The 27,617-nt window shown below is 32.1% G+C and overlaps 1 protein-coding gene across 3 annotated transcripts in view; it reads right to left on the minus strand.

The window, feature by feature from the left end:
- Positions 1–27,617, minus strand: part of LOC126829490 (protein WWC2) — a 67,569-nt gene that overhangs the window by 23,815 nt on the left and 16,137 nt on the right. For all 3 annotated transcript variants that reach the window (XM_050559395.2, XM_050559396.2, XM_050559394.2), the window contains exons 3-6: positions 24,035–24,129; positions 21,278–21,386; positions 12,460–12,619; positions 6,315–6,444 (exon numbers count right to left, since the gene is read on the minus strand). In XM_050559395.2, the coding sequence (XP_050415352.1) occupies positions 6,315–6,444; positions 12,460–12,619; positions 21,278–21,386; positions 24,035–24,129 (494 nt within the window). The remainder of the gene's footprint in view (positions 1–6,314; positions 6,445–12,459; positions 12,620–21,277; positions 21,387–24,034; positions 24,130–27,617) is intronic.

The raw sequence follows: 27,617 nt of genomic DNA on the forward strand, positions 1-27,617 counted from the left end.
TTACTTGTTTTTTGACTAGTAATTTATTTTCTGGTTAGATTTTTGTTTTCTGATTCGTATTTTGGATTTTGTTTTCTGACTCGTATTTTGGATTTTAATTTCTGACAAGTTTCTCAAATTTGGTTCTCTGATGTGCATAAAGTAAATTATTTCTAAGTATTATATTATTGTTAAATTCAACTAGATCTAAACTCTATAAACAGCTAATAATTGCTACGTAATATAACTAAATATGACACTGACGGAACTAATTCCGCATCAACGATTCCATTTGTCAAAATTCTATAGTAATTATTGTAGTTAATAAAATAATGTATTCATATTTACAGCAAAATCATTAATACCTTTGATAAACAGAAATAACTCAGTTATAATTATACATATAATGTATAGTTAATAGAATTTCAGAAATAGATCTAACACATGATGAACAATAGTTTGATAAAAATAACCAACATAAAAGGATGTAAGCCATATTTATAATAACACATTCCAATCGGATTCAAGTACAAATGTAAATTTTGTTACAGTTTTGTACTTTTGATGGCCTCAACTCTCTCTCTATATATATATCATACTTTATCGAAGATTAATAAAATAAAATTTGAACTATAAAAAAAAAAATGAAACAAGATAGGATTGAATATTCCTTTGATATAATTTGTAAGATATATTATTTTCACTATACAGGACAATAACACCTATCATCTTACGGACAGGTGTGAATCCTGGGACAAGCTTTATCCAGAGAATAATTGGAGGAGATGAAGGACGGGTTCTCTCTGTATTCACAACTTTCCAGGACTCTCTAACAATATTTGTCCTGAAATGAGCTAGTTAATTGTTGAGTAAATTTAAACCTATTTTTCTTGAAATGCCCTTAATTTTCCCCCCATGAGAAACAAAACATATTCAGTGATAACATTGATAGAATATCCTGACCAAGACCATGGCTTTCTATTGGAATGTTAATATATCTAGTTTAATGGAATGATTTAGTATTTTTTTCTTATCTAAGCTGATAGATTAAAAAGATAATACATGTGATATCTACATGATTGACAGGTGATTAAATAGGTAACTTATCTAGGAATCTGTCTTGTCATCATAGACTTAATAGATCTATTTTAATCAATGATTATAGTATTTGTAAAGGATTCTATATCCATGACCAGAGAATCTAATTAAAACTAGATATTTATTTTTGTTTTGTGTATTTGTTTGGTCACTTTATTAACATCTATAGACAGGGTTGAGAACAGTGATTTCTGGGTATGTGACGACAGTATATATTACTTCTAACCTTGTAATACTTTCAAAAGATTTCTTGGAATTTTCTGTAGGTTCATCTGGAGTCAACCAATCAAAACCAGATTTTAGACCAAGGTGAAGAAAAGTAAACTAAAGAATTGCCTCAAAATTGGAACACGTTTTCTTTTGAAGTCACAATATTGTAGAATGAAGAAAAAATATGGACTTTCGGACCTTCTCAATGAAATTTAATCTTACCAAGGAGCATTTTCATCCAAACATTTTCATAATTGACCAATTTTAATGTCCATCTAAAGCTCAGTTTACTCAGTTTCATGCTGCCATCATTATTGCCTTATTGTCTTATAATCGTCTGTCAACGACTGAAGGGTAACTGGTTTCTATTAATAAATATTTAGATGATGATGATATCTAAACTCGATTTTCTGTTTCAGTTGTTTAAATTACGGTCTGAAGAACACTTTACAACTACAGTCTTTACTTTTGTTAAATATAAAGAAGGAAATAATTATAGAAATTCTGGTGCAATACAGCTTTAATATTTAATGTTATATTTCACTGTTTAAATCTTATGCATAAACATATTCTTTTAATTTCCTACATAGACATAGTTTTTTGATTAATTCCCTGCATAGACACTTTTTTTGCTTAATTTTATGCATAGACATTTTCTTTTGCTTAATTTTATGCACAGACATATTCTTTGATTAATTTCCTGCATAGACATATTCTTTTGCTTAATTTTATGCATAGACATATTCTTTTGCTTAATTTTATGAGGGTTTGGAGACGCTTAAGGAGAAGACTTTTATAAGTTATTATAACTTTTGTCTAATCGTTTTGTATTGTAAAATGTAATGTAGATGAAATAAGACAATCTTAAACTAACTAAGACACATGGATGATTTAATGCAATTAGTCAAATTATGGCAAATTTCTTACATGTAATTAGTGAATCAAACATTAGTAAATCTCCACACATATAACAGGTGAACACCTAGTGCAACAAGAGATGGTCAAAACGACTTATTGGCAATGGTACTTGATTTCACTATTTTTTAACTGACAATAATTACCCCCTTCAATGTACACTGTCACAAGTTGCAAATATTTGTAAGTGAAAAAGAAAATACTTTACACACGAGAATATGATTCACAAAACATTCTAGAGAAGAAAATAAAAGAAGAATTTCTATACTAATATATCATTTATAAAAAAAATGGCAAATGTAGTTTATATAATGAAGCCTTTACAAGAAATAACACAATTTTTGGCACGGTAATATTCAATTTTGTGAACACACATGCTCTTGTCAGTAAACAGTGTATTTTATATAGAGGCCTAGCATGCATTTAAAACGTGGAATTTGTAGCAGAATTCCTTCTCAGTGAATCATCGTGTATTCTTCCCAGCGCATTTTACATAGCCTGCTACTTGTAGAAACCACTAAACTCTCAGTAAAAACAACTTATATTACCGGTAACATATGCTAAATATACCAACAGGTACCTCGAATGCACACGCTTTAGACTACTGAGCCCACACGATATTCTGATTCATCATTTGGTGTTTATTGAGCTCACGAAGACCTGGTGAATATAAATTCCGTGAATAAACATCAACTAGCCTATAATTTTACCGCTAGGTAAATATTGCACTCGTAACAGACATGCGTTATACAGTATATAACTTGATGTAAATATAAGTAAATTTCTCTTTCGTTTAAAGCAGTGTGCCATGGTTTATTTCACCTTGATTTTAATCAACTTTTCGAAACTTTAAAAATTTTTTTTTCCTTTTTACTTACGTCACTCCAATCAGTGTCATTCATAAATTTGATGTAGGCCTACGCTATGAAATTATCTGATTTCCTCCAATACACACAGTTTTCTAAATGTTTAAAGTTGGAAATCTAAGATAAGCCCTATAATAAGTACCTGATCATACATATACAAGTGTTTATACTTATAAAGGAGAGTTAATGCTCTTATTTATTAATTTCTTCTATCTTCATTAGCCCAACTTATGCAGAGAAGTAGAATTTTAATTTCTAATAGAAGTTATAATTTTTGTTTTAGTGTTTTTATATAAATTATCTATGAACAATAACGATAATTTTTGAGAGCCCCCCAGAAATCCAACTACCACAGAACTATGAAACTGCATGTGAGCCATAAAAACTTTTGAACAATTTTTAAAAATTTGTCTTTTCGAATAAGCAATTAGCTTGCTAACAAACTTGAATTACAAAGATTTTGAGTACGGTAATAAACAGAGATGACTACAGTACTTCTAATGGAAGAAATGTTTATTTTTAATGGGTCAAGTCATAAGATAATAATCTATCAATACAGCTGTTTACGTTGAGAATTCCATGCATGTTTTACCACCATTATAAATATCAACAATATCAACTCTTCATTATAGATCTACAGATTCATTACCCTTTAAGCACTCTTATGAGGTACCTAATGATCTATAATTTCGTTGTTGTTATGACTTTAAAGAGAGAAATCCTAGAAAAAAACCTTCTTCTAAAATGTTAAATAAATTTCAAAGACCACACAATATGACCAAACAAAATGTTATCTACTTATAGCCAGTGATTAGTATATACACACTATGGCAAGTTCACACCAATCTGATTAAAATTAACTAACTGAACCATCTTCCCTCAAAGTCGCAAATCTAGACCCCCCCCCCCCCCCCTGTAAATACAACTTTGCCAATTATCAAAAACACTCTTAATCACCTCAAACACCAGTGACATCAAAGTGACCAAATGCATATTAGTGTGGTTTTCCTTTGTCAGTGTTTCAGGATAGATGGCCTGGGCGGCAAGGAACAATGCCTATTCAGTCAGATGGTCCAGAAAATTTAGGTTCATTGTGTGTGTGTTATTGTACAAGTCAAAGAACACTAGAGAGTTTGAATTTGATGAAGAGGGTTGGTGCAAAAAAGTAGGGCGTTAAACCCTATTTCATTTAATATCATTTCTTTTCGCAACATTAAAATAAAGACATTCTTATTCTGAACAATGGAATAAAATGTATTTAAAAATAGACTATAAATGCTTAAAATAATAATAGTTTTTCTTCCTCGTTGATAAGAACCAGATATTATTACCCAGTCTCCCTGGCCACAAGATAAAAATAGCACATATAAACAAAGCAAAGGTGACATGTTGGATTTTTTTCAGTCATGTTATGAAACAACCCGCACTTAATAATCTAAGAAAAGAATTTTTAACATATGTTAGCAGATGCCAAACTAGCGTCTGACCCCACAATTAGCATGCTTTTACCATCTGACAAAACAAAGCCTTTACTTTCAACAACAAAAGATAGTTTTCCAAAAAATGTTTATGTTTTGCAGTAATATAATAAATGTATATGCATGTGTATTAGAATGAAGAAATAAAAGTTGATGATTTCTTTTAAACTGGACGTATTTTTTATCTTTTTATTCATATATCCAGTTATAAGGATGTCATGCTCCGTATTGTTAAAGTTGATGGTTGTTATTCAAATTTTGTGGACAATTTAATCCACACAAAATGTACTCAAGGTTTATTATTTAATATTTAATTAAGACAACAAAATCAAAATATCAATAGTAGATAATCCCCCGGCTTGGATTTAATTGGATTAAAAAGATTATTATCATTATTATAAATTAATTTTTAAAGCGCTACATTATAACAATAGTTATTTCTAAGTGCTGTACAAGCATATTTACACAATGGTGCCCAATTGATTCTATTTATAGATGAGTCTTAGATTTAAACTGAGATAGTTGGGTACCGACCCACCTGATGCTGAAAGTGGGGAACCGCTTTTTGGGTCGTGTCACGTCCTGAATAAAGATTAGTCCAACCAGTGGTGTTAACATTAAACATTTCCATCACGTAATTAGAAGCTGTTTTGGATGCTTGTTTATATATTGTCTAGAGGATGCTGAGAAATTGTCATCTCACCATAACTTTATAAATACAGAATCAAACCATTTCTGTACTGATGTTCCTTTAGAGATCCAACTTTTACAATATTGTATTTATAAGAAATTCTAAATCCCTCAGTTTACAATCAACAGACTTTAATATTTATTGTTGGCAGGGGATCCCTCGTAAACTTTTATGTTAAAGCCTTCTTTTTAAATATATAGTGTAAAAAAAACAACCTGTGTAAATTTTGATATGGAGGTGGCCTTATCGCAAGTTCTTCCTTAATGTTTAACGTCAACAACTGATAATTCCAATTTTTGGGTTTCATCATATTTAATTTCCTACACATTTAGCGAAAGTAAAATGTGGTTTATATCAGGATATAACTTAATTACATTATGATTTTGCGTGAAAATATTACGTAAACTGATCAAATGTAAAATAATCATTTTTTTACATACACTAAGTATCTGATTGACGTCATCAAAATAAACTCTGCAACTACAGAATGAATTCATTCACAAACTTCCACCCCCACATTCTCTAATCTCACCAAATAAATTAGATACACTAATAAATTCTAGATTATAAAATTTGCCCAGATGTAAAATGCAGGCTTTGATTCATTCATCCAGGGTTTTTTTATTAAGTTTATCTTTAAGACATGTCTCAACTTTCACCGACCCCCTCCTACTGAAGTGCTTCTGGGATCAGCTAAATATGTCAAATTAGGTGTAAATCTCTAGCATTCAGGTTTTCTTATCTCAGCTGTGCCTATACGCTTTGTACAGAAGCAAGAAAAGGTCAAAACATCTTTTAAATTTTTAAGTATTTTAAACAAAATACATTCCCGGTATCATATCTCTCCATTTTTAGGTCATGTCAACGATTAATTTCCTCAATTTATCTAATAAATATTTAATTCACCTAATAAAACGGAGAAATTAAATGGATTTCAGTGAGTAGAACAGGCCAATTTAAATGATTCAAGATTAAAATTCACTTCATCTTGTCATAAGAGCAGATAACAGTTCTAAGTTCTGGCTGAATTACCAAATCACCATGGCAATTAAAATAATTTGTATTAGTTCCTCTTACCTGCATTAGTTCCATCTTTTCCTTTTCACTATTAGACATTGCTTGTTGTATCTGTCGAATCTTGCCTAATATTCCCTGGGCCTGGGTTACACTGTAACCTCCATTCATACCAGACAACTTTTGGTCTACCCTAAAAGAAAAAAAATATTTCATTTTAGTCTTTTGGAATATCAGTGGGGACATTTTTGTATTAATAAACAAAGTAGTGTAGCTTTGAGAATCCTAAAATACTGATCATTGATCCTGTAGAGTTAATTGACACCTTAGTTTCGTATCTCAGAGACTACCAGATGGTGCAAGACATCTGAGAATCTTTCTTAAAAATTTGCCTGTAATAAAAAATGATTGATAGGTGACTTGAACTGAAAGGAAAGCTAAGATGAAGATAGAAAACCCAGTCCAGAATCATTGTCCCGTCAGTCGAACCGTATTTCAACTCCCTGCTTTTTGTTCCCTTAAATGTAAAGGCCTAGGTGAAAAAATCATAAAGAAAAGTGTGACATATAATCATGCACTGTAGAAAGTCTGATATGATGTTTATTGTCTTGGGAGATAAACCTGGAAATAAGGCACCTGTCACAGACATTGTCAGACACAAACCCTTTGGTGCTTGTTGTTATTGTTCTGTTTTTATTGATTTTGTCAGTTAATTAGTTCAGTAGTGTCTGACATTTTGTCAGGTGGAACTTAAAATGTTATTTCCAGACCTGCTTATGTATATCAAAATTTTGGCATAAATTGTATGTTTTTCTATTGTTGCAAGCATATGGTCATTATTTATCCTAAGATATCTTGACCATATTTCTCTATTCAAAATTCAAAGTATAACATTTATACATGTATACTGATGAGCAAGGAGGTTTTAGAACTTTAACAAACTATACGAGAAAAACAGTTTAATTGAAGACAGGAGAGAGAAGCAAGATGTTTAAAAGAGATAAACAAGGCAGTTAGTATATTGGATTAATTAGTTTGTATCAACAAACATGGCTAGACAATCAATGACAAAATAATGATTGAAATTCTAACAGAACACACAGAAGGAAAAAAGTCACAGTTCTTGTTAAATGTCTGGAAATTATCAATTGTTTCAGTCCTTAAGAAATGCTTCTTAACATTCTCCGATAAAATTCAAGTACTAACCAACCAACACCTCATTTATTCTTTCATGGGACAGAGCTGGACTGAGCATCTGCTGCCACCGAGGGTGATGTCACAGACTAACCAACCCCACCAATTACGTTCGTTTAAGAGCAAAGAAAGATAAATGCATGACAAAATAAAAGCTGCTGGTCATCAGTTGAGCGAGTTCAAATTCCTTGAAAACTAAAATAATGTTAAAGTTGAATCTCCAAAAGAAATTTCAGACCGAAAAGGTTTTCATTATGATCAGTATTTATAAAGATACGACCAATCCAAAAATTCACAATATTAGACATCCTCTCTTTAGACGATATAAACAAGACAACACCACTTAACGTGTGTTGCATAAAATCTTTTGATGAACCTCTATTTATTCCGAATGAACCAAGGATTTTGTTTGAATTCAATGAAAATTAACATGTTAAATAATCAATTTCTGTATATTTTAGCGTGGATTAAGCTGTGGCATGGTCAAGGTCGAGAAAGTTCTGGCATGGTTTCCCCTTGGTAAAGAACAAAGTGCAGTCGTGACAAAAAAAAAATGTGATTGGGAATGCAAAATAAGCCATAGGTCCACTGTCCAGGCAAAATTTCTTTTACAGCACACTGCATGGCATTTGCCAGTTATTCATTAGTCCGGATGGAGCAAAGAAAGTAGGATATTAAATGATAAAACACTATTTCATGCCATTTATCTGAATGATTAAAAAATCAAGGAAGGTGAATTAATATAACATGAGTATTCTCTGCCCTTAAAATCAAAGAAGAAATTTAATGATTCATCTTAAATTACAATAATAATCATATCCTAAACTTCAAATTATCTTTAAATACAGTCGTATATCAATATGTATTATGAATCATGAGAAAATGGAAGCAAGTACTTGAAAATAAAGTCCTTCCAGCATTTCAACATCGGTATTTCCTAGTTATTTTAAGTAATTGTTGTAAAGTTATCTGAACATCCACTTAACTTATCTTAAAAAAACCTGCAACTACGTATCACAAAATAAATTTGTTCTTCCAATTATTTTGTATTAAACAATTTTTGTCTATCAAGGTAGATTTTTTTGTAACCCACTTAAGTGACGATATCCGTACGTGTATTTCCTGCATGATCAAGTCATTTTGTATGATATCCGTTTTAGAGTCTTATTCTTATCAATAAATTACATCAGGGTCAAGGTGAATTGGACAGAATATCTAGCAGACCTCATTTTCCCAAATATTTTTTCAGAGCTCCTTGAGATATTGTTAATTCATAAACATATAACAGAGCTACAAAAATCTGTTCACAATAAGACCTACTCAAATAAGAAGGGGTATGAGGTGTTCTAGGAAAAATAAGCAAATCATGACTCAAGGTGGCAGCAGAAATTTTAGCAGTTGTCATTTCAACCCAACCCACCCTCACCCATAATGTTTGAGCTCCTTGGAAAATTGTTTATGCATAACCATAAACTACAACAGAGCTATAAAAGTTTGTAAGTATCAAATAAGAAATGGTATCACATCATGCCATGTACTATCTAAAGCAACAGTTTGTGCCTGGAAGTTGAAAACTGCTGAGGGAGGTTTGATGGCCGAATGGTTAGCATGTTTGTGGTGTATCATACAGTCTGTCATTGAGTCAACTGGTGTGGTTTCAATTCTCTGGTTGTACGTGACAAGGAGTAGGGGCATCTGTCCAACCTCGTGGGTTTTCTCTAGGTCCTGCGGTTTCCTCCCATGGCTAAAGACCCTTATGCACAAGCAAATTATTGAAATAAAATTGAACCATATGTTGGTCTCTCTTTGAAAGCTGCTGGGTAGAAAATACTCTTGGTGCCAAATAATCACAAAAACAATTTTCATTCAGTTTCCTACAACTTGTAACTTGTTTTCAGTAAATTCAATCAATATGTATAAATAATTTAATATCAGTATAGTTGAGCGATGAAGATAAAAAGATAAGAGAGATAAATAATAGTTATATTGTTGGCTTACTACCATCATTTATTAAAATCATTGTGACACTTAACTAGGGTGGAGCCTGCTGTTTTGTCATCTTCATTAAAGTTTTATACAAGTTTGTGATAAAACTAATTTAGTATGAAGCGTAAATATCAGAGAATTGAGATCCATGGTGGCTCAGTGATAAGGTGCTGACTTGCAAATTTCGAGGTCCCAGGTTCGATTTGAATGTTGGCTGAGAAAGTACATCAGGATTTTCCGGCATGGTTTTTCCCTTGTCAGTGGTGCAGAACAGAGGGTCTGGCAAGGAAGTGTCTAGTTGATTCGATGGGACGAATAACCATGGTCCCTTGTACACATTGTCATGCACATAAAAAAAAACCTTAACAGTTGGAATTCGAAAAAAGAGTAGACCATAGTACTGCTGTAAGGACAAAGTTACCCCTTTGCACATTAGATGGGTCAGAAAAGCCAGAACATTAAGTTAAATTCCATTTCATTTCCACACAGAATTAACCAGTTCTATTCACATATCTAGCATATCTCTACAACAATTTACAAGTGTCTGTGCAGATATAATTAATCAAATATATGTAGTTGTTCAGTTACATTTTAAAATAACTGTCATTCTACAATGTACATATCAACACCTATATATTAATTTAGATTCATTGATAAGTTTAGAAACACTGTCTGCAGTTATATCTAAATTAAAACCACAAACAAAAAATCATGGCATGCATTTGAACAAATTGTTATAACTTTATGAACGTGAACTTCGCTCTTTTCACACCGAATGTTCATTTGTCTTTTTTCTAGAAAACAAGTCTATAGAATTATCAACAAGACACACATTACCAGAAACCTTAACCCCTTAACCTTTTCAACAGCACCTGTCTGAACTCTGTGGACTGTTAGAATTTGGAGAATTTCACAGTCAACACTACTGACTGGGTATTGCTTAATTACTTCAAACAATGTCACAAGACTCTCTATGAAAAACATCTGCAAAATATCACTCTCCATTTACTTTTTTCTCCCAGTTTTGAAGACAGAAGTCAGGATAAAATCTCTTACTTTAAATGTGTGAAACATAAATAAATTGAAAGTGACATTTTGTATAATGTAGTGATATAATATACATATAATAAATCATGTTTTGTTTTTAGACCATTACACAAGTGCATTTAAAGATACGACTAGTGATTATGTTATAAATTTACATGTATATTTGCATACACTTACAGACATTTTCATTTGATTTGGGCAGGATGTGCAAATTCGGTGCCGAAATTTCTCTGTTTATGCCTGAATATTACCAGCCACAGAATATACCAAAAAGTGTCTTCCACAATTTTAATGCTTGATATGAGTATTGATAATGTTTGTAAGATTCTTGGTACATTTGATTAGAACATTAATCTTGAAGATTTTTGTTAGAATCTGACCCCAGATAGTCTGTTGTATAGATAGTTGTAATGGTTGCCCGGATTTCTGTGACCCCTTGCCTGAATATATAGGGGGACCTCTACCCCACTCCCGTGTCCCCCACCAAGTACGCCACGGTATACTTCCATACAGAAGCTATTTGATTTGTCTAAATCTTTGAAGAAAGTTGGCCAATCTTCTTCTTCAGGACATTTTCTTTGGCCCCAAATGTACAGACCCGAATTATTACCCAGAAGTAAATATATCAGCCCTACCAAATCTGCATTGGACAAGATATCATTCATTATAAAAAGATTCATATTTAAAACAATTGTTATTCATCATTTTTTCTTAATATTTAATGTTACTGCATCACAGAATAATAAATATTCATAATGAATTACATAAACAATGACACAATATATTTACGTTAATTTGCCAGTGTAGGAGTCAAATTTATTCCTATTTTTACATAATGTAAAACATAACACATAAAACATTTATCATATTCTGACATTTGTCATATTTTAACTTGACCAAAAAAGTCACCTGATTCTAATTATAACAGCTATTTCTAGCCTTTAGGCACATATTTAAATTTTAAGACTGTTGGCTATATGCATGATAATTTTTTTTTTTTTTTTGAGCTGAACACATTTTTATTATAAGGAATACAAGCACAAACAATGGCCAAAATTCAATATGAACTTGTTAATTCAATATGACCTTGTTAATTCAATATGAACTTGCAATTCTTTTAAATATATTCATATAACTGAAATAAGATGGCAAAAATACTTTCTTCAAAGATTAAGGCAAGGATTTGTCATCCCACCAAACCAAATTCATGTAGTTTCTGTATGGAAGTATAGAGTTGGATACGGAAGTGTGGCACTGTGCTCCGCAAAATATTTGGGCAAGCAGGTCACAGAAATCTGGGTAACCATTGCAGGCATACTTATTGAACATTAGGGATCAAATTCAATCATACTTCTCTTCTCTCCATATTTCTTCTTTAATTACATGTATTCTTCACGGAATAATAACTTGAATGTCAAGTTGGGAAGACAATTTGACCGATGGAAGTGGAACGGAATATGATGCAATAAGTCTACTGTTATATAAATAATGTAGGAGGATATAAAACTATCTGACTCAGATGTCAACTCCATAATTTTAACATCCTGTAACAATGAGCAAGCTACAACTCTTAAGAAATGTTATAAAATTGAATATTTATTAAGTGGTGGTTAGTTTTCCCAGATTCCTCTCATGAAGCTACTTGTTTAATTCTTATGAAAACTCTTCAGGCTTAAGTTATATTGTTCGTTCGTTCGTTTCTGGGGTTTTACGTCCACTTCCACCTAAGGTGATATCGTAGACAATGTGTTGTTATATTGTGTGACTGTTCCCTTTATATAGTCATTGGGGACCGGACCACAGTAGATGTCTTCGGTGGACCGGAGCAATTCTGTTTCACCAGACTCACTGCTTCTATAATTATGTATGAACAGAAAGTCGGCTAAAGAATTGTGGTAATACAAATTCTTATTTGCATAGACTCTAAACTCCCCACCATCTTTGTTTACATTTATGAAACTAAAAAAGATAAATCACAAACCTGGCGAGTTTTTCTACACCACGTTCTTGCTGCTGCATTTCGGCAGATATCTGTTGTAACTCCCATTTTAACCTGGCTACTCTTTCTTTTGCCAAGTTCACATCGGCCTTCAATAAATCTGGATCATACTTTGTACTTCCCACACTTGAATTGGAATTCACTAAAATTATATAAAAAAAATAACTTATTATGCATTAATAGGAGAGATAAGACAAGGTTGGCATATATCGGGTGGATAAGAGATAAAATGGAGTTTAACTTCCTAATTTTCTTCACCAACTGGGCTAATGAAAACAGGTTGGTAGATCATTTCAGGACTGACATGTGGTACAATTATTTCAAGAAGTCACTTGTGCGTTAGGAAATGAAATAAAATGAAATGGGGTTTAACATCCTGCAGTTCCACTTGTGTGTTAGGTCTTTAACAATTGGAGGACACTGAAGGACTCTGAGAAAACCCATGATGTTGGACAAGCTTGGGGTCAAAACCATACTTCTTGACCACTAGACAGTACCAACTCATCCCCCAGTGGATAAGGATGGTATTTAGATATTTAAAATTGGGCTAACAGAAAAAGTATTCTTTATAATTCACTCGATTACATGGTTACCACTGTTAAATCTAGACACAGTTGGGTCCTTATTTAGCTATCAGAAATTTTTTTGGCCAGAGTTAAAAGTGAGAAAGGTTACTTAATAGTTTGTTTAGAAAAACAACCCAATATCATAGTGTATGGGGTTAATTCTATTGGATAAGTATTGTATTAATCTTCCCAGCAGGAGCCTCTTCAGACTGTGAGGCCTTCAGCTTTAACTTGTCTAAATCTGGCCCAGATTATCTCCATCCTGTATAAATCATACAATCATGGCATGAAACTGTTTTTCAGCCAACATTGGGATCAAACCTGAAATTTCCTGGTTAGCAAGCCAGCACCTTACTCGCTGAGCCACTTCAGCTCCAAATAAATTTTTAATGTTCGGTTACTGTAAAAGTAATTATGAAATAAGTGATGTAAGGCCACACTAATTTGCAATTTGGTTCTTTGGGAACATCTAATATAATTTTTCATTTCTTTGGTTGCTCTTCAGGAAAGATTTTAGTTCAAATTTTGAAAGTTTTAAAATTTCAAATAAAATATTATTCATTTGACTCAAACAGAATTGCTATTTATTCATCAAAACCCTAAAGAGCTAAAAATTAAACTACTTTTGCCTAAAGCCTCAAGCGTTGATGTGTTGACCATATTGACCATATAGGCAACCATAAATACATAGACTGGTATGTCAACAATGGTATCAATTTATTCACTCATCACCATAAACTACAAAAACATGCTTTAATAACATATTTATTACGGCTAAAAAACAACAACTTATTTTTGGACATTTTTCCAGATACAATAACAGAACTTCTCAGATGTAGATTAAGATTGGAAAATAATGAGGATATTTTTGCCATTTTGGCTTTATGCTGATCACTTTCTAGGAAACAAATTCCTTCTGACATGATTTGGAGATTAAGAATGGAATGTTGTTAAAGAATGCCATGTATCACTTAAGAAATAAGTGATTCTACCCTACTCATAATAAATTGATCATTGTTATCAATCTAAATTCCATTTTTGAACAGTACAGTAACAGCAGGGAGATAGAATACTCCCAGAGTAGGAAAATCTGATAAGACAGGAATCATAAGAATGGTACCATTCCTTATATTCCATAAGGTCAAGGTTACATTCTCTACTTAAATCCTCTATATAAAACGATTTCAGTGAAATTCTTATCAGATTGCAACCTTTTGATGGAAATAAATGTAAGTGAGGGTGTTTAGAATACAGAACATAAATTTCATATCAGATATAGTCTCAGCAAAAGTATCCATCAAATTGATAATATGGTAACCATGGGGGGGGGGGGGGGGGAGAGACCAAGTTCAAGGTCAGCCTACACTAAGTAGGTCTATACAGACAAGACATATGATGAATGAAATAGTAGATTTTCTCTTTAGATGTAATGTAAACAAACTCTTCTTCTTTGCTTAAAAAGAGTATAGGCCTAAAAACAACCTTTGATATCAAAGCAAACAGTGAGTCATTCGTATCGAGTACTTTAAATATTAATATACCCTCAAAGGCACTTCAATTACTCGTCATTTGGTCTTAAAGCGGTTTGAATTACATTGTACAATGTAGTTGTTAAGAGGAGTGCAACTTCTAAATGTGATGAAAAATGGGATATTAACATCAAATCAATATGATTTGGTCACTTTGAGACTAAATTATTAGTATTAGTAAATCTTTATTTCGCTACTTTGCTTGTGTACAGGGGTCTTTAACAGTGGCAGGAAATTAGATCAGAAAGGGACCCTACTTTGTGTCATCCGCAATTATGGAATGGAACTTTTAAAAGTAAACTAATTGATGATAAAATCTACCTATTACAAAGAATGTCAAATTTAAGCATTATACTATACTTAATAAGTAACAATTATTTGGAAGAGAAACTTTTTTATAAATTTATGTTTCAGTGTCAAGTTTACATTACAAGTTTCTAAAGAATTCACCAAAACAATGGAAGTCATTTTTTTTACAGTCTTAAAGTCTTTCAACAGGAGGTGACTCCAGGGAATTGAGTGTATTAAAGAACAGTTTGAAACTAAACCATATTGCAGACATTCTTGGAATGTTCAAAGCGTCCCCATGGAGTTGAACCTACCAAAGTTGTACACAGAGAATAAAGGATGTAAACATTGGTTCCATCAGTTGTTATGGCCACCAGATGTCAGTGCCGCTACATACCAAGATACATACCACAGCAAGTAACATTACACACAACTTATAACTAAAACCATATGTAAACAAAGGCTCCAAAAATCCTCACTTATGTCAGAAATTCTAGGTTGATTTTCTGTGTGACTTTCTTAATCCTACAAATCATAAACTTACAAAGTTGCATTTTTATGCAAATATTCTAATGAATTCCATAATATTTTTTAAATAAAAGCAAATTTAGAATTTTATTCTTGTATTCAACTCTTTTTTTTTCACTCCCAGGTCATAACTTATTTTTTCTTGTAAATTGTTAACAGATGGTAAATTTCACACTTTACACTGAAATATTTTACAGGGTTTTTAATCCAAGAATAAACAACAAATTAACAATAAAATTTCTATTAGTGTTTGTAACAATGTTGAATGAATGTGTAAATGTACTATTAAGCAACAAAGCAATACCTTCATAAATTGTCCTACATCAAATATTTTAGTTGACCAAGTAAAGGAGAATTTGTCTAGCCAGACAAATAAGGAAAGAAAGTCAAACTTTGTGTATCTATGCCATCTTAGCATTCTGACTGGAAGACATTTTACGTCTGCACTGACTGCTTGCTTCACCCAAACGAAGAATTATTCAATCAATGTGATAACTTCATGTGAGATGGAGAGAAAAAAGGGTTGGTTGAGGTGTAATGCTTTCTTTCTTTTTTGAACTGCTGCCATGGCAGATCTCTTCTAACCATTAAGATATTCAATTAAACACACTAAAAACTGCAGTTACTAGTAATAGAAAAGGAAGAATATGCTTAGGATGGGTAGCCTATGCTTAGGATACATATTTAGGAAACACCAAGTACCACTTCTAAAATGAAATGTTTTTCCATTGTCCTATTTTAGTCTATTGCTATTCATTTGTCTTGATTTGGAATGCTTTTTATTGATGGGACAGAGTATAATTAGCCAATATCTTTTGGAAACACCTAGTAACACTTCTCAACTGCAATGTACTTTTTCTTGAGTTCTATTTAGTCTTTTATTGCTCTACCTCTGTGATTTTTTTAATACTAATTGTGTATAAGGACTTCTTCTCTTTCATTTTGTTTCAATATACAGTCATTTGTGTGTTTTTTTCTCTGTTATATGTAATTAGCCGCGTAAAAAAGCTTAACTCATCTGCATGATTGAGATCTGTGATGAGACTTAGAACGTACATGCAAATATTTAACAAAATGTTTCCAAAAAGTCAAAGAGAATGTTGCGTACAAATGACGAAAGTTTGTGATGTTTTAGAATCTGCTATGAATACATGTTATAATTTGACATACATGGGGTTTTGGTGTAGAAAGTCACACTGACACAATGGAATGTAAGCCAAATGTTTATAAGAGTAATCTAGGGTTACAGTATCTTCATCATACTGCTATATAATACTACTAACACGTACACCTATATATCACGTTTAATCTCTACATTAATCCCCCATACCCTTATCTCCATTTACTGTGTTACCTTATATATATATAACTATCTGCCATAGTGCTCACACACACATCAGAACATATCAGATACACAAATATAACTTATTAAAACAAATAAAATTTTATCACTATTTTGTCTCTGATGTATGGCAATATTAATTCTATCATCAAGCATAATAAAACAAATGAAATTTTATTCCTTTTTTGACGCCCATGGGAACGTTAATCCAACCAATATTTTATATAAATATGAAAAGTACACTGATCTTAAAGTTAAAATTTCTAAAAAACTGAAAACCCACCATTTAAATTTGTTTTTCATATGAGCAAAACATTTTCATACAAAAACTGAACTGGAATTGGGGAAACAAAAATGTGCCTATATTGACTGTTCTCCCTATATATTTATTGTTTTAATTCTAAATTCTTTGAAATACTTACTGTCATTGTATGAAAAATGAGAGAGAGAGAGAGAGAGAGAGAGAGAGAGGGGGTTTAACTCCACTCACACTTTTATTTTAATAGGATCCAGAGAAAACCTATGAGGTTGTGGGGAATTGAAACCATGTCACTTGACTCAATGACAGACAATCTACAAACAGAATTCAGAATTATTTGACGGATGAGCATATTGGTTTAAACAAACAGTATCTTATTCAAGTGAAGATGAGTTTGTACAATTTGTGATTTTGAGAAATCTAAGTGAATAGAATGCAGTAACCCACCAAGAAACTTATACAAAGAGCATTACTCTTACTTAGACTAATGAACCAATAGATATGTAATGAGATAAAGGTCTGACCAAGAACAAACATCTGAAGAGTTTAAAGGTATAGATATTACATGGATTATATCTAATTAATATAGATTAAACATACATTATATCATCTTCACATTATCAAGCGGCAAATGTACTACATTGTATGGTGTATTAATCTTTGACTTTTGTACCATAGTTTCACTAAATGTGTATAGTAGTCCAACATTGGAAGGTTTCTACACAGGACAAAACCCTCAAAACAATAAAACACATTTCGATAAGTTTTGATAATCAGTTTTCTTTATAAATTCTGTCAAATTTACTAATATAACAATTCTCAATTGAAAAACAGTTAATACAAATCTTACTCTGCACAAAACCCCCAAAACACACTTAGATCAGTTTTGATAGTCATAAATTGTCCAATTTAGTAATATAATTACAATTCTCGATTTTAAAACGGTCAATATATGATATCCAGACTAGACTAAGTACAACAATCAGAATTATATAATATGTTCATGAATTCATCCAATCATAAGCCTCAATATAATGAATTCATCCAATCATAAGCCCCAGTTCATCAGTTTTATATGATAGTTATGATAATGAACTTTACCAGGTTGAGTTGAGACAAGGAAATATAAAGCTTGAATGATGACAAGAACAACATTTTTGCATTTTATGAGAGATGTCTAATTTTGTGATGTCTAATTTGTTTTCTTTCATTTTTTTGGCAGACACTATGCGTAACAATCTCATTTGTTCCGGACAACCAGAATTCAAGCACAAACGGGTTTCAAGTTAAAACCACACAAATAACTGTTAAAGCAAAATTCTTTGGCATAAACAATATCCCTTATAAATAATATGAAGGGCTCAAGGCCCCTCTAGCCACTCTCAATGGTTACGCTACTGTTGACCGGATTCTATTGTAAGTAAGTGTATTTACATAAGATAATATAGAAACAGTCAACAAGGATATGGTTGAATTCTTGAAATATTTATACCTGTCTATCAGTGGTATATTTTGACCTTTAGTTTATGGTAGCTTATCTTTAGTAGGTTTACTTCTATTGTGCCTCCTTTAATAACCTTAACCATTAGTCAGTGGGCTTCTCAATTTTTAAAAGTGCATTGGCCCATTTGTGAAGTAAAAATACACACAATGAAACACAAGTATTTAAAGCTACTGATGGTCATTTGCACTTAAACAGAGAATATCTTATATTTTCACAACTTAATCTATGCTAAATTATACTAAAATTGATTATTTAACATCTAATTAAACAAATATTTAAAATTGATTATTTAACATCTAATAAAGAAAATATATATCAGTGGTAGATAATCTCCCACTCTTGGATTCAAGCAAATTAAAAAGAGGCCCATAAAAATATTTTACCTAACACTTATCGGTGAAGCTGGATAATTTATATCGTTTGAAGAGGATTGAGCAAAATTGATTCAACCTTTTAAATTAGAGATAACCGTTTTCCATTTGTATAAAACGCTAGGTAACATTTGATCAACAGTCATAATTGTTCATTCAAAGCTTCCCTTAAAAATCAGTTTTAGTGGGGGTTTTCAAATACATGTACCTACAAATAAATGTCCAATATCTTATTTGAATTTTGAAATCGGGAAAGTAATATATCTGTTAGTGTAAATCATATATCTATTAGTGTAGGAAAGAAGCCAAACTTTGAAAATTAAAAAACAAATTCGGATGAAATGATATACAAATTTGGAGAGAGGCCATTAAAGATTTTGTAATGGGCGAAGAGTAAAATATTCTAGCTATTGTCATTTTTTCTTCTCCATTTTTTTTCACAGCCTGGATTACCGAAGTCTAAAAGCTGGCAAGAATATTGTTATTAGTAATCATGACATGACACAAATTCTTCTTCTGTTTTCTTTTAACAAACAAACAAATCAAACAAACAACTTCATTTTAAAACAGAACCTAAAGGCCAAAAGCAATTAGTGTGAAAAATGGCAACCATGACAGTTATTTTAAAACAGAATGTTGGCAGGTTACCTTCATGACAATCAACTTGTGATGCAAGCATAATGCAAATATCCATAATCGACTTAACTTATGCGATAATATCCAATGGGGCATCAAATATAATTCTGTTAAGTTTAAAACAATAAATGGAGTGTAACGTCACTCAACAGATCTTTATCATTGCAGATACTAACATACCATGCAGAGGTGGACAAGTTTTTTCTATTCTGCAAAATAGCAAAATATTTGTGAAATTTTTCAAGGCGTTGGCGTGGACATACTGGTGGCAGAAGTGATCTTTGTGAAAGTAGATTCCAGCCTGTCAGTGAAAATCATATTTTTTCCACTCAGAATCTGAGTTGTATGATGTGAATCGGGCGCATCATTCAAAGGGGCACATCAAATGAAGGGCAACCAAGGGGTGGCACAAATTCTAGCTACAGCACTGGACATTTGTAAATCAATAATAAATAAGAAAGAATTATTTGCTTTTTGAACAATTTACAATAAAGCCTGGAATGAGTTAAAATGTAGCACAAAATGGTCACAACCTGAAATAGGTGGACAGCTTTATTGTTTTTCTAATGGTTTATATTATTTTGTTGAAATTCCAAAGTCATGACCTTTAACTGCTTTCCGGTTAAATCTGACACTCTGGGTGTAATTAAAAGAGTGACAGGTAATTCTAGACTATTAGATAATATACATATCAACCTACATGTACACTTATATGATGAATTGTTTTCACCAAGATATCTAGATCACATGCCGTGAATTCCGGTATATAAAAATCACCAGGAGATTGGTATTAGTCGAGTGTGTACTGCCAAGTACTAATGTGTTTAAAATGCGTAAAATATCAGTTTATCATGGGCACTGTATCAATTTCATCATCAACAACTTCAGCCATTATTTTACACTCTGTTGGTGCCAGTAGACATTCCTGGAAGTCCAACAGGTGATCTTAAACTCTTAGGTTCTTAAATCAAATAACATTATTTCTTACATACAATGTATATTACAGATGAAAGTCCCTTAATCAGTTTAAATCAATTTTTAGTTTATTCAACAATGGATGAAATGGGGTTAACGTCCTAATTTCCTGAATCATTTTAATTCAACAGTAGATGTAATTAGAGCTTTATAGTCAAGTCATTGCAAATCCAAAAATATCTTTTGTCAATCTCCAAAGGTCATTAACATTTTAATAATACTTTGATGTGGGAGTTGGGAGCTGGGAGGTCAGCATGTCTTTAAACAAATGTGATAAATGTTCAGCCCTATAAAATAAGGGAAACCACCAGTGTATAATGAAAGTCTAGTGCATTTATTCAAATTATGACCTCCATTTAAAATTAAAATTCTAATAATAAGTTGGTCTAGGACAAGAATAACACTAAGAGGAGCCTGAGGAGTCCTTATCGAGAGACAACGGTGCCATTTGCAGATCAAGTTTATTACAGGTTCTTTTTATGAGCATATACATTTCTGTTTTATTTATAAATTAAAAATTTTATCTACTTTACATGTATATGTATATGGAAGGTATGGGTTCAGGGCCAAATATATAGTATGCTATGGTAACCTGGCATTAGTTTTCAGACAAAAACTTCACTTTATGGAATGATGGGGTTTTTTTTGCACGGACAACATTGTTTGATACAGCCCAGTGTGGTGCATCTGTTGTTAAATGTATTCCTTCCCCCCAGTGGATTCCCAGTGCGGTGCATCTGTTGTTAAATGTATCCCTGCCCCCATTGATCCCTGATTAGTCTTAAAACATCATGGTACTTACAGCTTGTTCGACTAGATTTCCATCCTGATAGAGTATTGTGTAAATGAGAATATTCATCCTGAGCTATTGCCAGTCGCTGTTCCTTGACATTATATATCTCCTTTTTAGCCTGGAAAAAAAACCAAATAGAGAATAAGTGTCTCAAATATTTAATATAATAATGCAAATTAAGCAATGATTTTGCAAACTTAAATTTTTTTTTTCATTCTTTTTTTTATCGTATTTCTGAAATAATGGAGCCAGAAATATTTTTTTTGTTTCCTTGACAAATAGAAAAAGCTGAAATGATCTTGACTTTTAATACTTATTTAAATTTTTTAATAAACTTTCATGAGTTCTGGTCTTGATACAGAATGAAATCAGGATCTACATGTATGAAGTATCACAGTTTTTCTTTGGGACAAACTTGAAATGAAATTGACCAACTCATGGATTTACATTAAAATGTCATAAATACAATTAACCATGTAATTTTTTCTTTAAAAACTTTTTAATTTTACATAATGCTACAGCAGAACAGTAGGACATTAAATCCCATTTCATTTCTTTTCATTCACATAATGCTACTACAAAAAATTGTAAATTCTCTCATAAAAATACCCAAAGGTAAATTGTAAATTCTCTGATAAAAATACCCAAAGGTAAACAAAATTGAGTTGCTGGTGAATTTAACAATAATATGCCAGCAATCCAATTTTTCTGTGTAAAAACACATACACTTAGAAAATATATTAATAAATATAAATAATGCTTGTAAAAAAAATAATATGCCTTTACTCTAAAAATAATTGTCCAGCCAATCTAAGGTCAATAAAACTGACTGACTGATAATTTTTTTTCAAATTGAGTGTCCTGGGGCTGACCAATAATATTTGTAGTAAATCTATAACATGGGTGATCTAGGATCTATGTAGGTAAGGTCAATAAAAATGACCAAGTACTAAATTTGTTTAATTGAGAGCCTTGGGCTGCCGAATAATATTTATAGTAAATCTATATATCTACATGTATGTATAGGTAGTAAACAAGAATAGCTACACCTGAACTATATAATGCTATAAATCATGGCTGTTGTTGCAGATGTTATAGAGAAGATGTTTGGGAATAAGTAAAGATATTATTAAAGGCTATCATTACTACATTCCTGTCCGTCAAGAGCTATTCTTTTCACACTATGACAAACTACTCAGTGAATGGCCACTAACAATAAGCGTTTATATCCAGTGGTTACAATGAGGCCCCGCGCATAAAGCCGGTCTTTTCCACCTCACCTATTTCATTCTATACAGAAACTACTCGGTCTTTCACAACACCCTATATCCGACTTCATCATTTTCTTATACAATAGACATACTTGAATAACAATCTACATGTCCTTAAATATTTCACATAGGTAGATCAGGTTTTGGTTTGTTTTTTTTTTTAAATAAATTTAGTGCAAAAGAGAATAATTAGAACTTTAAATATATTTCACAAGTCAACTTTTACTTATGTCTTTGGGAGTTTAAAAGTACGACACAACTTGAATATTTTAAGTTATTTCGAAATATTTACGACAGGTTTTTTATCAAGTTTATTAGATTGCATGTGAGATAAGTACATGTAATGGTCACTCCTAAAAAAATATCTTTGCTTTGCAATCTTTTCAGTTTAAGATTTTTGTTACAAACTTGTAAAAAACATCCCATAGGAGAGCTGTCGTCTGTGGGTAAAAATACTGCAATGCTTTCATTTAAGATTCTTGTTACTAACTATTAAGAACCATCCCACGGGCAGACGTATAATACCTCCATATTACTTGTAGATTAAAATAGACTTTTTCTAATATCAGTGATAAGCTGAAGATCGTAAACAAATCATAAAATCTTTGATGTTTTAATTAATGGTAAGTGTTACCGCATGAAAATTAAGTTGATGTTTTGTTTTAAGATGACTCATGCCATTATTTAATAATAATAGAAATATCTGAACTCTTTACTTCCTCATGTTCGTAAACATGAATAATTATACAACTGAAAGTCATTTAACAACAACAACAAATTTCCTGTTGCCATAATTAAACCATTCAAGTTTTCTTTTGGTTATTAGTGACGCAACTTCTGGCATCCATGGTTTTTAATTCTTAAACGAACATTTTAATTTCTACATCTACATCAATGAAAGCCAGCAGAATTCAATTAAACACGACTGAGTTTATGAAAATACAATTATGAATAAACCATTAATGGTATAAGGATGTTCAAAAATTTTCTTTTTATATCATTAGGAAGTTCATAGATCAAATGCTCAATCTTGTATTCGTAATCAATCAAAAAGGAAAATAAATTTAAAATAATGTGGTTTCAACGGGCAGTCCCTTCTTTGGCAGGACGTCATACGCTAAAATTTGATAATATTTCAAATAAAAAATATTGAGCCATTCAGGCATTCAGAAATGTTCGATAGTTTTGGTTAACATGGTTACATAACTACTTCAGATTCTTACATTATATATGCATGACTTGATAACAGTTTAAACTATGACTTCAGAGAGCATGTAGACATAATTACATGTACATGTATGCAGCCACTCACATGGAATGGAATTTGTAAAAATATACCAGAGTTTCAGATACTTGTACAGAACTACTGGCACCTTGAATTAACAAGTTTTTATTCAGTAAAACATATAATGTCTGCGGGCTGAAAATCTGGCCTTTGATTTATCTGACAATCTAAATACCCAATACATAAACCATTAAAATAATCTGTTCTTACCTCTAAATCATCTTGTGCTGTCACCAAGTACTCTTTTAACATGACTTCTTGTTGTTGCCGCCATTGCAACCTGGGATCTTCCAGCTGGTTCACCTCTGAAACACGACACAAACTACAGTTAGAAATACGTCTCACAACGCGCATACGCTTAAATCGCTGCACAAAAAATGGTTTTGATGCCATTGTTTTGTCAGGAGGTGCATCCATCATGTGTATATGTGGTAATACTGGGTATATTCCTGATGGTAATGGTGCTGGTTTTGTGAGCTGTATAAGTGATGCCTTAACAGCAGAAGAATTAGCCACTGGTGTTGATAATCCATTGATGCGCCGAATAAAGTTTCTGCTCCTTGCTGCAGCACTAACAGCTTCTGCAAATGATGGTGGACCAGCAGGGCAATCTCCATCACTACCTTCCGGAAACAATTTCCTGAAATTCTTTTTAATGGTAGAATCAATCGTTCTTTGATGATATTCTCCATAGATCACAGGTTTAACGACACCTGGTGGTTTGGCACTGCGCTGTAATGGAGGAGAGGAAGGATGCCGATGTGGTGGAGAAATCTGGCCATCAGAATGAGTACACCAATCACATGATTGCTGATGTCCAATTTTTGGAGAACTTGAAGCAGAATGTTGTAAAAGTAAATGATTTTGCTTTGGAGATAGAGAACTATGTCTAGTTAGGGCATTGGCATGCCATGAGGCAGAACCCGGTTTAGAGTTTTGTATACTATCAATGCTTGCACTTCCAGGAGAATCTGCTTCATCTTGAAATCTGAGAACATCAAAGGAATTAGTTTTTGTTGGATTATAATTTCCATGCTGTTCTGTGTAATTTGCACAAGTCTTTGAGCTTGAAATCTTAGGACTTGGGCATCCTTTTGGTTTCTTCGATTCAGCCCTATTTTGTTTCTTGTTTTTCTTACATGTAGCTTGACCAAGAGCCATTTGATTTATACCATTGGTGTCGACTATAGATTTGTAAGGGATCACATCTTGAGCTCCTTGACCACTGTAAGCTGAGCCATTCAATTTGTTAACATTATCCTTTGAATTGTTTTTTATGGGAGGTGAGTTTTGCTTGGATGATAAAGATCCGTCATCCAGCATTTTATACTACTGCTAGGTGGATGACAAAAAACATTAGCATAAATCAGATATAAAAGCAAACACTAGATTATTTCCATTACCATCCACTTAATAAATACATAAATCCAAAGCACGACACAACTTCTTCGCTATGTTATCCATTCAGCCATCACAGCAATGATGATATTAACTCCATATACTTGCACATAACATGACAGTGTTATTTATCTACATTTTAAATTTGTGACAACTGTTGGCTCTCCAAGTAAAAAAAGTCTGTTCATTGTATTTTAGTCAATATAAAGCATAAGCAAGAACTTTTCACGCTGTAGAACATCTTTCTCTTTGAATTATCCTGTTTTCATCCGATTTTTTTAGCTTTCTTTGCGAATTATGAAACGTGTGGATCTGTCGTGTCCTGAAGCAACCACGAGTTAAAAAAAAAATTCTTTGACCCATTTCTGTTATGTAGTAGTGTAGATATCTTCCATGCATGGATGATTGTAGGAGACATGCTCGAACGACCAGCCAGTCAAATAATTTTCTTCAATATCCTTGCTTACAGCAACAGTGGCTCTCTTTACAATGACAAAAAATGTTGACCCCTTAAGGTTATCAATGTAAATTTAGGCGATGGTATATGTATACTCCTTCATAACTATTGCATTATTATTACTATTATCAGCTCTGATCTTATTTCTTTCCATTTAAAATCGTCGTCACATCTACCCATACCATCTTGTCCATTGTTCAACGTTCTTTGTTTTCATTTGCAAGGGATCTTGTTACCTGTCATATAGGCCTATGAAAAGACAGCCACTTGTGACTATATGGATTTTAAACATTATCTACCTGGTTCTGTCAGTAATATTACCCATTTACCGATATATGTCATGTATTGCTCATTGTTTAATTACTGTTAACAGATGTTACTGTGTGTGAAACAATCCGTGCATAACCTACATCATAAAATAAAATGGTGTATATTTATGTTGACACATCCCTACCGATATAATAAATTACTGATGAATGTATTGACGGATGGGAAAAGAAATTATTAACTCTTATGTGATCCTGCAAATTATATATTTAGTAATGATACATGCTGTGCATATGGCAGGGTATGCTTACTTTTTCTAGAACACTTCATACCACTTTTCATTTTTGTAATTCACAATAGTTCAAATATTTTTGATTTTCTTAAAAACTATTTCATTAAAATTATAATTTGATATCTGAACATTTTTAAATCTATCAATGATTTGATTCATTTATTTTACACAGTACGGTAATAAATTAGTTTGCAGGGAAATAAAATGACATTCCTATTAATAAAAGATGGAATTATCTGGCACCTAAAGCTAGTCTTTCAGGTAATATAAAGAAACTAACATTCTAAAAATTTCTACGATTTTAAAACGTTATTTCAAAATGTACCGTATACAAATTAAAAAGGGGAAAAAAATTCCATTAATAAAAGATGGAATTATCTAGCACCTTAAACTGGTCTTTAAGATATCAAAATATGAAATAAAGGTGGAATTATCTAGCAACTTAAACTGGTCTTTATGGTATTAAATAAAATAGAGTTAGTACGGTATAGAGTACGGTATATTAAACAGGGAAATAATAAAAAAATTCCCATTAATAAAAGATGGAATTATCTAGCAACTTAAACTGGTCTTTACCGCATTAAATAGAATAGAACTAATACCACTAGCTTACACTATATATCATTAACCTACATATTAACACTTGCTTCACATTATATTATGTGATGGTCGGCTTTTAGTGGCAGCCCTGGTATGTCACATTAATAAACTCGAGAAACAAATCTTCGTCATATTGTGACAACTCCTGTCACTGTCAAATATCTAATTTATGCAACTTCACGTTTTTATCATTCTCTTAAATTTGTTAATGTATTCATAAAATAAAATAAGTGATCCTCCAACTAGTATATTTTAATATATTAAAAGTTTAATATAAGCCTACATTTTCATCTGAATTTACATTTGTATATATTTTAAATGGTGTTTAAAGTCTTACTTTTGTGCACCAACTGGGCTAATGAAGACGGGCACACGCCATGCAATGCACTATGACGGAGCAAACCTGGAACCTCCTGATAGGCAAGACACTGTGGTGCCATCTGATTTCTAATGACAAAATATTTTTTTATGTGATTCATTTTTGTTTTTAAATTTTGTTTATAAGTTTTTTACTGTTGTGGGGGTAACATTGCTTCCAGGAACCATGATATATGTTTAAAAGAGTGTTTACATCATGCTGCATTTATCAGTTCTGTCTATGTTTTGAAGAGAAGTTTTCTTGATGTAATGAATTATTGTTATTCAATTCCGTCTGCAGCAATGTCATTTGTTTTTATGCAAAATATTTATGCACTCCACCAATGATCACCCTACGTGGCAAATTAATCAATCCTCTCTTCTGAAGCAAATTGTTCATTCGCGAGAATCTCAGCATCTCA

The sequence above is a fragment of the Patella vulgata genome, chromosome 8 (assembly GCF_932274485.2).
Source record: "Patella vulgata chromosome 8, xgPatVulg1.2, whole genome shotgun sequence".
NCBI lineage: Eukaryota > Metazoa > Mollusca > Gastropoda > Patellidae > Patella > Patella vulgata.